This window comes from Falco cherrug, chromosome 16 (genome assembly GCF_023634085.1).
Source record: "Falco cherrug isolate bFalChe1 chromosome 16, bFalChe1.pri, whole genome shotgun sequence".
Classification (NCBI taxonomy): domain Eukaryota; kingdom Metazoa; phylum Chordata; class Aves; order Falconiformes; family Falconidae; genus Falco; species Falco cherrug.
The window spans coordinates 5,547,103-5,561,126 of NC_073712.1; the positions used below are offsets into that span (position 1 = coordinate 5,547,103).

Here is a 14,024-nt window from a genome sequence, read left to right on the forward strand (position 1 = left end):
CCCCTTGCACCAGCGTCGCATAGCTGCTTGCACCAGGGTTTTACCACTCCTTGCACTGGGGTCACGCAGCTCCTTGCACTGGGATCATGCAGCCCCTTGCACCAGCGTCGCATAGCTGCTTGCACCAGGGTTTTACCACTCCTTGCACTGGGGTCACGCAGCTCCTTGCACTGGGGTCATGCAGCCCCTTGCACCCTGATCACACAGCTCCTTGCACCACAGTTGTGCAGCTCCTCGCACTGGGTCACGCAGCCCCTTGCACCAGGGTTTCACCACTCCTTGCACTGGGATGACACAGCTCCTTGCACCACAGTCATGCAGCTCCTTGCACTGGGTCACGCAGCCCCTTGCACGGGGGTTTTATCACTCCTTGCAACATGGTCATGCAGCCCCTTGCACCAGGATCATGCAGTTCCTTGCGTCAGGGTCACGCAGCCCCTTGCACCAGGGTTTCACCACTCCTTGCACTGGGATGACACAGCTCCTTGCACCACAGTCATGCAGCTCCTCGCACCAGGGTCATGCAACCCCTTGCACCAGGGTTTTACCACTCCTTGCACTGGGGTCACACAACCCCTTGCACCAGGATCATGCAGTTCCTTGCACCAGGGTCACACAGCCCCTTGCACTGGGGTTTTACCACTCCTTGCACTGGCATCATACGGCCCTTTGCACCCTCACACAGCTCCTTGCACCACAGTCATGCAGCTCCTTGCACTGGGGTCGTGCAAGCCCCTCGCACCAGGGTTTTACCACTCCCTGCACCGTGGTCATGCAGCCCCTTGCGGGGGACGCTGCAGCAGGGGGGAGCGGTGGGGACCAGCACATCCCACTGCACCTCGAGTCCCCCAGGGCACGGCGTGACCCTGCCACGGGCTGCCGGGGTGGCAGCAGGACGGTGCTTCCCTCTCTGTGGCTGGGAGCTCCACGGGACCCGCCGTGGCAGATTTGGCTGGAAACAGCAGATTTCACGGGCGGTCACATGCCCCAGTGGGGTGACTGTCATCTGACTGGGAGGTGGGTGTCAGGCAACCAGCGATGGGGCCCTTGGGTGCCGCAGCTCCCGTGCATCTCCCCGTGCTGCACCTCGAGGACCAGCCTCGGCGCTGGCTCAGGCACTTGGTGCTGGCCCCATCCGTCTGACGCTGCATCTCCTCTTGGGGGGGATCCAGACACCCCGAACTGGTCACATCTGCAACCCAGGCATGGCATGTCCCGTCCCCCCCCCCCCCCCCCCTTCTTCTCATCACCCATCCTTCTGGGCTGCAGCAATGGAGAGATTTATCCCTCAAGAACAAAACCAGGGGGGGTTCTTCAGCTTGAGTGTCCTCGCCTGACACTTTTTAATCCCTCATTTATTTGCAAATACATGTGGGCAATTCCCCCAGACCTAATGAACTGGGAGCTGTTCACACGCAGCTCCTTGGCGCGGCTCATCCTGCTCTGAACTGGTTCCTGAAGCCTCCAGCGACTGCACCAGTTCAGCCCTGGCATCCCCCGAGCTGCGGCTGAGCACATGGTGCAGCCTGAATTTCTCCTGGTCACCCCGCTTTCCCAGCGAGCTCCAGCAGGGATCCGGGTTCCAATCAAAAGGGTGACCCCAAATTTGTCATTGCTGCGAATCGAAAGGCTCCGCGCTCACCGGAAAGCCCAGTCAGCCCTTGGAAACCTTGAGCATGAACTCAGATTTTGTTGTTTTATTAGGAAGAGCTGTGCCAGATCCTGCTCAGCCGCAGCCCAATGAGACACAAGGGCGGTTACATCCGTAGCCTTTTTATTCACTTCAGGAGATTTGGAGCCTACTCATCACTGTACACAGATGCAAGGGAGAATAAAGTGTTGCAGGGACAAATTATCCCACGGGCGATGCTCAGCATCCCTAGGCTGACAGGGCAAAGCCAACTTGGTTGTTTGCCAAGTCGAAGATGGAGTAATACTGCCGGAGGAAGATGTTGCCCAGGATCCAGAGCGGCTGGCCGTTGGTAGAGGGCACGTATGTGCTCTCGACTGCAACGGTGCAGATGCCGTCGTTCTGCCGGGGGAAAAGGAACACATTTTAGTGCCAGTGAGGAGCACAGGAGATTTGTGTTTCCCATGCCTTCACGGCTGCTTTGGCCCGGAGCAGGATTAGATCCCCCTTCCAGTCACATACAGGCACGCAAAAGCACCGTGAAATTAGGTGCTGGGAAATACGGCACTCGGGCTGCTGGAAGCTTCTGCGTTTGAAAAGAAACTCCCGACTTTCTCCTGAGCAAAACTGCCCTACGAGGCTGGGAATGATAAAATCACACCTACGTTTAAGACATAGATAGAGGGTGGCAGCGACAACTGGGTTCCGCTGATGCCGAAGTAGAGGGTGGGCATGCTCGGGACGCTGTTGCAGTCAACGACGAACTGCAAAAGAAGCAAAGAGGGGCAGAGGGGTCAGGACCCCCTGGGCTGGGCACTGTCCTTCCTCTGGCTGTAACCCCAGCCATGCTCCCTAAGGATCAGCACAGCTCTGACTTCGGCGGGGCTGTGCTGATGTGGGTTTAACATATTTGGAAGAATTCCCATTGCAAGGGGAGATAGAGCTCTGCAGTTTTGCTCCAGAGATGCCAGGAGCCCTCCACAGCTCAGCATTACCACCCAGACACATCCTCATCCCGTGGCATCAGCCCCTCATGGGCACAGGGCATCCTTCCCACCTACCCCGTAGTCATTCTCCACTGCACCCAGTGCCTGCAGGAATTCTGACATGAATTGTGCTGGGATGGTCAGCAGGAACGTCCCGGTGTCCACAATGCCATGGCAGCCTTGGCTGCACCAGCCCGTGCCCGACTGCCCGATGGAGAACCTGGAGACAGCAGCAGAAAAAGCATCAGAAAAGGCTCCCGTGCCTCCAAGATCTGCTCCAAGCCATCGTGCAGTGCTCACTCCTCAATGCCGATCTTCCAGTAGAGTTCCTGGATCACAGGAGTCCATAAAATCTCCCCAGTGTACAGCTGCGAGGCAATCCCTCCGAGGACGACTTCCCCACCGTACTCATACGTCGGGTTGCTGGAAAGACACAAAATTAAACCCTGAATCAGGCAGGCTGCCCAGTGGCAAGCGGTGTGTGGGGAGAACATGTGGATGGAGAGTGGGAGAAAGGGTGGGATCCAGGCTGGCTCTATGCAAGAGGGAGACCTGCCGTCAGAGGTCCTACCGTGAGAAATAAAAGCTGAAGATGGGTTCTTCGAGCTGGTTCTGCTGCATCATGTTCTGCAACAGCGTGTTGTAACCACTGATGCCAATGCCTGGGTAAGACATGCCCAAAATCCCATCGAAGTCCAGGTAGTAAAAGGGACTGCTGGGCTCATCCAGGCTCAGGCCGAACTCCTGGTTACTGACGACAATGTTCTGGATCTGGAGGGAGAGGAAAGATGCTGGGAGATGATTTGGGACATCCCCCTTGACAGCAGCATCCCACCAGGGAGTTTCTGGGGAGAGGCAGGGGTGGCCAGGCAGGTCACAAAGGTAAGTCTGCACTGAGAGGTGCTGAGCTCTTCCCCAGATGGGAGATGGAATCGGGAGCAGCCTGGCTCATAGTCTTTGTGCCATCACCATTATTATTTCGTAAAACCAGCCACAAAAAAGAGTTTTGCCTCCGTTAAATTGATTTAAAATCGCACTTCCATTGCACGCAAGTCTCGCAACAGAACATTTCTTCTGGCCCGTAATGACAAAGCTCAGCCATCAGTGTAAAAAACAAACACGGCCAAAGATGTTTTGTCACCCCTTAGCCCAAAGCAGCGATGAAAATCCCAGGGGATTCAGCCAAAGTCAGTTTGCGGTCTCCGAGTGAGTTTATGCAGACACGCCATCAGCTCTACATGGGAGATCCAGGCACTAACAGCCAAAACAAGAAGGTACTTGCAGCTGCGCCGTAAATTTTTACAGAGATTGGGCTGATCACCACCACCGTCCCTTCTTACCCCCGTTACAGCAACACACCGATGCAACACGTCACTTACTGTCACGGTGTCGTACCCGAGCGCCACCGCAACGTCACCAAACCCGTAGCGCAGGGTGTAGGTCACGTCGATGCTCGAGAAGGTGGATGACATGCTGCTGTTGAACCTGTTATGATTCACTGCAGGGAGACGTCACAGCCCCCAGGTCACATCCTGCCCTGGGTTCAGCATCCCGGTCCCCACACAGGCAGAAATCCCCAGCAAGGAGCTTCACAGGGAAGGGGCTGTCCCAAACCAGCCCCGCCGGTGTCACCGGGCAGAGCAAACACCAAACCCCACCGGCTGTCCCCAATTTCCCTGTCACAGCTCCATCCCCAGCACGCAAGGGATGTCTGAGTGCACCAAAGGGTGGGGAGCCCTGGCCCCCTGGCTCTGCCGCGTCCCCCGAGGGATGCTCACCACAGGCTGGATCCTGGCAGTAGGTGGAGGGCACCCACAGGTTGGCAGAGCCGGTGTCAAAGATTACCAGGAAATTTTGCGGGGGGGTCCCGATGCTGATCTCCCCAAAGTAGAAGGACTGTGAACAAGAGCAGGGGGGTGGGGTGGGGGGTGTCGGTCTGTTTCTGCCTGTTTCTTTGAATGAGAGTTTTCAGCTCTCTGCCCTCTGCTAGCTGAGAAACCCAAACTGCCCAGGGGTCGTAGGAAGGGCTCGTAGTCCTTGAGTGCACCCAGGGTGGCTAAAGCACGGAACGGGGCAACGATTTGCCTATGATACAACAAAGTCAGGCTGGCAAGGGCAGCCCTGCCCTATAGCCATCCCACTCCACTCTTTCTGCGAAGGGAAATCAATTCAGGATAAGCCGTGCTGCCTCCTGCCTTTGTCTCCCAGCATCACCCAGCCCTCGGAGCCAGGCTACGAAGCACAGATCCTGCCCATGCCAGCCGGGAGAGGAGGGGGGGCATCCCCAAAAACCAGGGCTGGGCGACCCAGAGGAGGAAGGAAAAGCTTTACTACTTACATGCAGGTAGTTCGTTAGCGCTTCGTAAGTCACAGCATTACTGAACTGGTATTTCCTACCGGGGTCGCCTTTGAGGTTCTTCAGGGAACCCTCCGGCACCCCCTTGTCCCTCATCAGCTCCCTCATGGACTTGCCTTTCCTCAGGGGGATCCTGCGTGGGATGGAGATGGCAGTGAGAGATGCTGGGTGGCCCCATCCATGCCTGCACCTCCGCGTGCTGAGGGCCAGCCCTGCACCCTCGCACCCAGCCCAGCCCCAGGGCTCACCTCACCAACCCAGCTCCGAGCTGGAAGCAAAGCAGGGCCAGCACCAGCCACCGCATGGCTCTGGGTGCCAGTGGCTCCATGGCAGCTCCTGCACCGCCTCGGCCGGGGCAGGGTATATATATCCGGGAGTATATATAGTGCTCAAGACACCGCTTTCCTCTATCGCTGCGCCCAGCCAGCACCAATGCTTGCAGCGCCTTTATCACCGCAACCGCCTTGATTGTGCCTCCTTACCCGGCTGCTCAGGCGCCAACACACCAGCCAGTACCTCTGATACCGAGACCAAACACGGGATATCTGATAAAAAGCAAAATTCTGTTGTTGGCAAGAAGTGATTTCCTCTCGCCTTCAGCACCGGCTTGATCTTTCCATAAAGCAAAAGCAAAACACACCCTTTATGGCAAATGGAAATTTATGACGCTGGTGTCCAAGGTCGGGCAGGAGCAGCCCCGCTGCCCTTTGCTGCAGGGCACTTGCAGCCTCCCCGGTCCCTGCCAGCGGTGGGGATGGGTCCCCTTGGAGCCTTGCTCCTTCCATCCCAGCTGCCGGCACTGGACCGGTGCTTCGAGCCTCTGGCGGCTCAGGAAAGCCCCCAGCACCCCTTCCTCCTCCATGGCATCCTGATGGATCTGCCTTTGCTTGGACAGATCCTGCAGGGAACAAAGGCAAGAGCAAAGACCAGCAGGGACATGGCCAGCCTTCGCCTGTCCCCTCCTGCCACCGTGGCTGCCAGAGCTTCAGCTCTGGGAAACCTCCCATGTCGCAGGAGGGGAGGAATGCCCTTCGCTGCTATCCGCACCCATCTAATCTCCGTCTTGCTGCGCTCAGCCTGTGTCAATATTTTGACACAAAGCACAGAGGAGTTTGTGTCCTTTCTCCGGTGAAATGACAGAGCTATTAATACATCTGATAATGAGCTCCAAGGATAAAGAGCTTCTAAGAAATGAGTTCAGATTCCAGGAAAGAGTGGTGTCACCTGAGCCTCCCCCGGCCAGGGTGTTCCCTGTCCCCTTCGGCCACAGACCATGACTCCCAATACTCTGGCTGTTGTTTTACCTGACTGAATAGCCCCGTTTCAGGATTTAGGGGTCATTTGGATGTCAGGGTTAACCTAATCTGGCCTCATATTCCCACTTTGACGTAACGACAGGACTTTGTTAAACCTTTTCCAGCTGCAAGGAAGATCGGTGCCTTCCCAGATGCACCCTGCTGAGGTTTCCCAATGCCCAGCAAGACTGACCAGCCCCACAGCTTTATCCTCGCCTGGTTGGAGCGATTGGTTCAGCCCTGCAAGCACCAGCAGCAGCAAGAGACAGGATGGTGTGTCCCTGCATCACTCCAAGGTCAGCACAAACTGCAAGCAAAGCAATGTCCACCGCCACCGGCTTGCTCTGTATTTGCTTGAGTAGGTGTTGGTGAGCATCCCCCTGGAGTGATGTAGCAGCAGCTGGGGGAGGATGAAGCCGTCCCATCCCGCTAGGGACCCACACAGCACTGTTAGACCTGATGGCACAGAGCAGAACCAGCTTTTTGTGGAATCCCTTGGGGAACTCCTCTCCCCGGGGCTGTGGTTGGTGTTTAAGACCAAGCCCTTTTCTTTGTGTCCTGCCCCCCTGCACCGCAGCCGGGTGTATGGTGCTTGTCACCTGCAAAGCAAAACCCTTGCAGGGGTCAGACCCTCGTTCTGGGCTTGTCCCCCCACTGAGGACAAGTGGCTGTATGGCAGTTTTGTGGCAGGTTTTGGTAATGGCGGGGGAGGGGGGCTTCTGTGAGAAGCTGCTAGAAGCTTCCGCCATGCCCAAGGGAGCCTGTGCCAGCCGGCTACCAGCTGGACCCACCACTGGCCAAGGCTGAGCCCATCAGTGCCAGTGGCAGCGCCTCAGGGATAACGTGTTTGAGAAGAGGGAAAAAGCCCTGAGCAACCGCAGCTGGAGAGAGGAGTGAGACTGAGTGAGAGCAGCAGCCCTGCAGCCCCCCGGGGCGGCGCAGGGGGGGCTCCAGGTGCCCCAGCAGAGGTTCCCCAGCAGCCCGTGATGAAGACGGTGATGAGGCAGGCTGTCTCCCTGCACTCATGGAGGTCCACGGGGGAGAAGATCCCCCCCCCCAGTTCAGAGAGGACCCCATGCTGGGCAGGGGGATGCCCGCAGGGGGCTGTGACCCATAGGCAGCCCACGCCTGGGCAGGGGGATGCCCAAAGGGGGCTGTGACCCATGGGCAGCCCATGCTGGAGCCGCCCCTGGCAGGACCTGTGGCCCCGTGGAGGGGAGCCCAGGCTGGGGCAGGGCTGGGGACCCCCCAGGGACCCCCGCTGGGCCCGGCTGTGCCTGGGGGGCTGTGCCCGCGGGGGGGACCCACGCTGGAGCGGGTCGTGAAGAACTGCAGAAGGGCTCACGCTGGAGGAGGGCTGTGACCTGACCGCAGCCCCATCCCCATCCGCTGCAGGGAGCGGGGAGAGAAATCGGGGGTGAAGTTGAGCCCGGGAGGAAGGGAGGGGTAGGGGGAAGGTGCTTTAAGCTTGGTTTTATTTCTCATTATCCTACTCTGATTTGATTGGTAATAAACTAATTTCCCCAAGTCGAGTCTGTTTTGCCCACGACAGTAACGGGTGACTGATCTCTCTCCCTGTCCTTATCTCCACCCACGAGCCTTTCGTGATCGTTTCTCTCCCCTGTGCACCCAGGAGAGGAGCGACAGAGCAGCTTTGGTGGGCACCTCGCCTCCAGCCAGGCTCAGCCCACCCCAGCAGCCCCCCGCTGGGATTTGGGGGACCCTGCTTTCCAAGGCACAGAGTCTGCAGCCCCTGGCTGAATCGCACGAGCCTCACCGAGGGGACGGGGCTGGGTGTGGGATGTCTTGTGTACCTAAGGGCTCGGAAGGTGGGCTGCACCTTCTGCAGGAGCTACCCCAGCACCAGTGTGGAGAAGGACCAGCAGCTCCTGTCCCTGCACCCCACCAGGCTGTGAGCTGAGCTGCAGCTCGGAGCCCACTGCGCTTGCCAGAGCCACCCCTAAGGTCAATAATTCATGACAGATAAAGGCTGAGACTCAGTCCCACAGCTGTTAGGAGTTGACAGCATGTCATACCCCTTTGCAAAAAACATAAATACTTCGGCTTTGGATTTGAAGCAGCCCAGGGACAGCCTCCCCACCGCTTTCCCCATGCTGCCTCTGCAGAAATCTGCCTAGGAGTTCATCACGGTGCTCAGCTTGCTGGAGAAAGAGCATCTGAGAGATGCAACCCACCGCTCCGCGCTCAGTCATCACTCAACAAACTCAGGTCACAGACAATTTGGGATGTTGCTGTTTATTTGTAACGGGAGACCGTGAGGGCACACTTAGACAGAAATCCTGGAAGGACAGGGAGCCATGCAGGCACATAAAGGAACATATGTTTCTTTAGGCTACAGGAACCCTGCAGCGCTCCAGCAATGCTGCCTAAGGTGCGTTTGGCCTGGAGAGGGGCTGGATTTTGCTGGTTTTTTCCTCTACGCTGACTGGGCGAAGCCAATGCGGTTGTTAGCCATGTCAAAGACAGTGTAATACTCCTTGAGGAAGACGTCACCCAAGATCCAGAGCGGCTGCCCGTTCTGGGAAGGCAGGTAGGTGACCTCAATCCCAAGAGTGCAGTACCCGTTGTTCTGTAAAGGGGAAATAACAGGGAGTCAGAGCCTCCAACAAGCACCAGGACCCCGCCAGCTGGGCTGCGGGGAGGGAGAGCATCACTGTCAGGGAGCGCCGGGTCCTTCCCAGGCCCCCAAGGGCTCGGCAGGATGAAGCTGCTCAGCTAATACTTACGTTCATGACATAGGCAGAGGGGTAGAGTGGGAGCTGAGCTCCGTTGATGACGAAGGTGATGGCGGGCATGTTCTGCACCTCATTGCAGTCAACTGCGTACTGCGGAGAGAGGGTGGAGAGGAGGTTATGGCTGGAACAGCACCCACTGTGAGAGGAGAGGGACCCCCGTATGTGGGGGTAACACACACTTTATCCCCTGGCAGTGCCATGCCGCTCCGTCCTTCCCCGACATGCCTGCCGTACCGTGTTCTGTAGGTGCCACATGAGTTTTGTGGGACCTGGTCAAGCCCACAGCTTCTGGCTCACGTGCAAGCCTCCCCACTGCTCCCCGCGCATCTCCAAAGCATCCCCTGCACTTACACCCTCACTGGTCTGCTGGGCGCCCAGGGACTCAACGAAGATCTCCATGTAATTCTGGGGCACCGTCAGCAGGAACGTCCCCGTGTCCACGATAGCCTGGCAGCCCTCGCTGCACCAGCCGGTTGCTGACTGCCCAATAGCAAACCTGGGAAAACCGGGAGAAGGACATTACTTGAAGCACCCACTGGCACCTAATCCTGTCTTGGCTGGATCTGTAAGTCTGGGATGCTCTGAAATACAGTGCTAACCCCTGCCTGGAGCCCACACCTGCCCGGGTGGACCATGCCCATCAGGTACAAACACAACTCACTCATCAATTGCGACCTGCCAGTAAAGCTCCTGGGTCACCGGTGCCCACATAATGTCCCCATTGAAGAACTTGGTGTCAACTCCTCCGAGAACCAGTTCTCCCCCATAGTTGTAGGTGGGTTGGCTGCAAAAACACAGAGTCAAAACAGCAGATTGGTAAATTGGTGCGATAGGCACGGGCTAGACATGGACCAATTCACCAGGAACCTGCGTGGGGACGGGCAGAGGGACACCGGTGCACATAGGACGTGCAGAGGGGCCCCAGCAGAGCTTTACCGAGAGAAATAGAAGCTGAAGATGGGCTCAGTGAGCTGGTTCTGCTGCAGCATGCCCTGCAGCACAGTGGGTGTCCCTCCCACTGCCAGCGAAGGGTAGGCCATTCCCATGATCCCATCAAAATCGGCGTAGTAGAAAGGCTGGGTTGGCTCGCTCTCGCTGAGCCCAAACTCCTGGTTGGTGACCACGATGCTCTGGACCTGCAGGGGACAGGGATGCCAGGTCAGGCTGCCTGCTTGGGCAAACCCGAGCAGCCGTCAGATGGACAACTGATGCTCTGACGGCCCAAAGAGCACACTGCAAGGTCATAGCTGGTGAAAACATCACCAGGCAGCTGGGAAAATTAGCAGGAATTGCATTAAAACAAAGTAAAACCCCAGCTGGGAAACTGATGGTGGCGATAACAACTTTATGTTGGTTCTGCCCATCTCAGGCCCTGGTTTGCCAAAGCCTTGGCTACGTGAGACGTGAGATCTGCCCTCAGGCTGTCCCCCAGGCTCCTGCCATCGGGGCAGCCAGCTGGTGCTGGGGACACAGCACCCAGGAAGACGAGGACGGCGCAGGATGCACTCACTGTCACTGTGTCATAGCCCAGCACCACTGAGAGCGAGCCGCTGCCGTAGGAAAGGGTGAAGGACTGGCCGTTGTTGACGAAGGTGGAGGAGTCACTGGGCTGGAATAACGCGTGGTTGGCTGTGTGAGAGAGGAGGGCAAAGCTGCTGGCACACGCTCGCCTGGCTGCAGCGGGCTTCCACTGCTGGTCGCTCTGCCAGGATAACGCCTGGCAGAGCGGCATCCCCGACAGGGAGCAAGTCCTGAAGAGCAGAACAGGCTGCTCCTCTGCCTGGAGGTTATCCCTAAGGCAGGGTTTGCATCCCAGTTTTGCCTGCATCCCTCTCCAGGGAACAGCTGGTGTGATCACCACCCCATCAGCCGCCCAGCGTGAGCAAAGCCATGGGCAGTTACATCCCCATCGCTCTCCCGCTGGCAGCCAGCTCCATCAGACGAGCTCTGCCAGGCAGCAGGACATCAGCTCCGCGATTCCTAGCTTTGCTCTTCCCTCCACCCAGCCACGGAAAGTCAGGCACAACCACCAAGATTTCTGCGCTCCGGGGACACCCACAGCTGTAGGGATTTGGCCACTTCCATCAGCCAGGCACGGAAGGGCAGAGGGCTCCGTGTTTCCCAAGGAAGGCACCAGCTGGTACCGGGAAGCAGCAATCCCCGAGGAGCGTGCTGGGATCATTTTTGATCTGGTACCCTGATTTCCCCAACCAGGCTGTGCTGCTGGGGGAGCTCTGGGCTGCGTGGTTGCGATACCAGGGTTGCGAACCCTGGGTTGTGGTACTCACTGCACGCCTGCGACTGGCAGTAGACGGAGGGCACCCACAGGTTGGAGGAGCCGGTGTCGAAGAGCACCATGAAGTTTTGGGGGGGGGGTCCCGATGCTGATCTCCCCGAAGTAGGAGGACTGCAGACAAAAGATGGCCACAGGGTCAGGGACAGACCAGGCTTTTGGCTGCCAGTCCTGCGGTGGCATCCCAGTGCTTTGCAGGGCGGTGGGGAACACCAGGCTCACTCCTCCAAATCGTAAAGTTGCCAGGAATGGACTGAACTCTCACTTTTTCTCCCCAAAGATGTCATATTAAATATTTATTTTGTCCTGTCTTTTGTTACGTACAGAAAAGCATCGCTTTTCATGGCTGGGGGAAAAACTTTACCAAAGTCTAAAGTAGAAGCTTAAAAAAGAGTGGGGAATAAAGCAGTCTCTCACTCCTGGAGGCTCAGGGATGAGCAGATCGCTCTGGCAGCGGGGATGGAGGAAGGAGAAGGGAGCGCGGTGTACGGACAGGCAGGGACAGGGAACCTGCGGTACTCACATCCAGGTGGCTGGTCATCGGCTCATACACGACATAGTCCTTACTGAAGAGGTATTTCTTAGCTGGATCATATTTGATCTTCTTCAGGTATTCATCCAGCACTCCAGCCTCCCTCATCTTCTCACGTATAGACTTGGCTTTCTTCAGTTTGATTCTGCAGAGAGCAAAAAGAAAAAAAACACCCCACCAAAACACAGCAGGAAATCAGGAGATTTGGGCATTTTCAAACAGTCAGTTCTCTGAGCTCCTTTGGACCCTGCCATGATGACTGCCCTCCCCTCATCTGCCTTGTGCACCCCCAGGGGCTGCCCTCCCAGCACGGGATGCAGCCTGGACTAGGACCACCGTGATCTGTGGCAGTGCAGGAGGCCAGCTCACACCCGGTTAGGATGCTGAGCATCCCTGGGGATGCAGTGCAGCCCGTGCAGCTTACGACTGCAGCCGGGCTCTGCCATCTCCCCTCTCCCCGCTCATTCTGCCGCAGGACACCCACCTCACCAACCCCTCCGAGAGCTGGAGGCACACGAGAGCCAGGATGAGCCACTTCATGGTGCCGGAGTTGTCTGCTGGTCCTCGGACACCCTCTCAGAGACCACAGCAGCGAACCAAGCTGCCCAGCCTCCCTGGTTTTATACTGGGAAGCAGCGACACCCCCTCCCTTATCTGCTGACCTCCATTTTCCATTACCACCAGGCGCACCCCCAGCTTCTTTGTATTTTGGGCCACGGGGATTTTGAGGAGTTTGTGTCCTTAGCGAGGCGCTTCGGTGAGAATAGAGCAACACACACCTTTGACGGCAAGAACAAATTGTTATCATCCGATAAGAGACCAGCTCTTAGCGCAGCAAAGAGAAGAGTGACCCAAACATCGTGGCGGTGGGGCGTTATCTGTGTTTGGTGAAACCTGTTTAAACCATTTCCCCCCTCCCCACCCCCACCCCCCCCAAAAAAAAAAATGGTGCTCGTGGCTTTTGGTGTAGGATGGAAACACATCGGACTTTTGGCTGCAGTCTCAGCCACCCACCTGTGGGGACCTTCTGGCGTGGAGGAGGGATGGCTGCTGGTGCTGGGGCTTTTCCAGGGCACGGCGCACAGAGCTGGGCCAGCTGCTTGTCCCAGGGGTTTGCTGAGCCTGGGATGTTTCTTCTCTTGTTTTCCCTTAGGTGGTTGCCAGTGCTGGTCTGCCTTCTGCTCTGTCCTCCTCCACTTCTCCATCAGCCTCCCAGTCCTTCATCATCCAATCTTCCAGGTACAGCTCATTTCCATATGTTGCACACCTCACTCCTGCTTCTGCTTTCTTACTCTTTTGGACAGAAATCACCTATTTTTCCTTTTTTATTTTATTTTGTGGAGCAACCGATTCCCCTTCCATCCTGCGTTAGAGGGCAGGTGCTGTGCCTCCCTGCATGGGGGAGGTTTAACCCCCTCACCGGGTCCTCACACCAGCCCAGAAAGTCAAGAAATTCCTTGTTTGCTTTTTTTTTGGAGGGCGGGGCGGGGGGGAAAGAAAGAACCACAAACACAGACCTCCCAAACTGCCAACAAACACCCAAACAGGCCAAAACGTTTTGGGTTATAACCCAAATATTTTCTAAGAAATGGACCCAAATGTTTTTGGTCATAACCTAAATATTTTCTAGGAAACAGACCAAAACATTGTTTGGTGATAACATAAATATTTTCTAGCAAATGGGCCAAAATGTTTCCAGTTATAACCTAAATATTTTCTAAGCTTCCTCTGGCACTGCTTTGCATCCCCAAATCTGAGCAGCCTGGCTCTTCACCAGAGGGGAAATCGCGTTCCCCGTCATCTCCTGATAGCCCAGCGTCGCTATCGCTGCGCTCATCCCATGTCAACGCGCTGCACAGATTTCATTCCCTCGGGAGCACCGGGGAGTGTGTGTCCTTTGCTGGATATTGAGACTATAATAAAGCAATTATCTTGTTTGCTAGCAGGATTGATAGAAAGATCAACTTATTAAGATTGGATAAAAAGCAAATTCTGGCTGAAAGCAAAGAGCAGTTATCAAAACGTCAATATACCGACTGTTATCTGCCGGTCCCCACGGGGACTCAGCCTTGCCAAAAGACAAAGGAATAAGGTGCCCTCTACAGCACACAAACACATTCTACTTGTGGCACTTCTTGACCCCAAGTTAGACAGCGCTTGTTTGCAGAGGCGTTTA

The 14,024-nt window shown here is 56.6% G+C and overlaps 2 protein-coding genes across 2 annotated transcripts; both read right to left on the reverse strand.

The window, feature by feature from the left end:
- Nucleotides 1-1,643: 1,643 nt before the first annotated feature.
- On the reverse strand, nucleotides 1,644-5,293 carry LOC106630797 (pepsin B-like). Its single transcript, XM_014286508.3, has 9 exons — nucleotides 5,221-5,293; nucleotides 4,955-5,105; nucleotides 4,395-4,512; nucleotides 3,996-4,114; nucleotides 3,188-3,387; nucleotides 2,917-3,039; nucleotides 2,692-2,836; nucleotides 2,296-2,394; nucleotides 1,644-2,032 (listed from the first exon to the last, which is right to left on the reverse strand). Exons 1-9 carry the CDS (start codon nucleotides 5,274-5,276, stop codon nucleotides 1,880-1,882), a joined length of 1,164 nt encoding a protein of 387 aa, XP_014141983.3. The 5' UTR covers nucleotides 5,277-5,293; the 3' UTR covers nucleotides 1,644-1,879.
- A 3,228-nt stretch (nucleotides 5,294-8,521) lies between these two features.
- Nucleotides 8,522-12,758, reverse strand: LOC102048513 (pepsin B-like). The gene is given in 10 exon segments (XM_014286544.3): nucleotides 8,522-8,857; nucleotides 9,015-9,113; nucleotides 9,375-9,519; nucleotides 9,685-9,807; nucleotides 9,960-10,159; nucleotides 10,534-10,652; nucleotides 11,312-11,396; nucleotides 11,398-11,430; nucleotides 11,840-11,993; nucleotides 12,333-12,758. Coding segments are annotated over 10 exon segments (1,167 nt in total). The 5' UTR covers nucleotides 12,389-12,758; the 3' UTR covers nucleotides 8,522-8,704.
- Nucleotides 12,759-14,024: the final 1,266 nt, after the last annotated feature.

Coding starts and splice junctions, on each gene's coding strand:
- LOC106630797 (XM_014286508.3), bottom strand. CDS start 5,276: ATGCGGTGGCTGGTGCTGGCCCTGCTTTGCTTCCAGCTCGGAGCTGGG. Junction 4,513..4,954: donor CGCTAACGAACTACCTGCAT/GTAAGTAGTAAA, acceptor TCTTGTTCACAG/TCCTTCTACTTTGGGGAGAT. Junction 4,115..4,394: donor CTGCCAGGATCCAGCCTGTG/GTGAGCATCCCT, acceptor GTCTCCCTGCAG/TGAATCATAACAGGTTCAAC.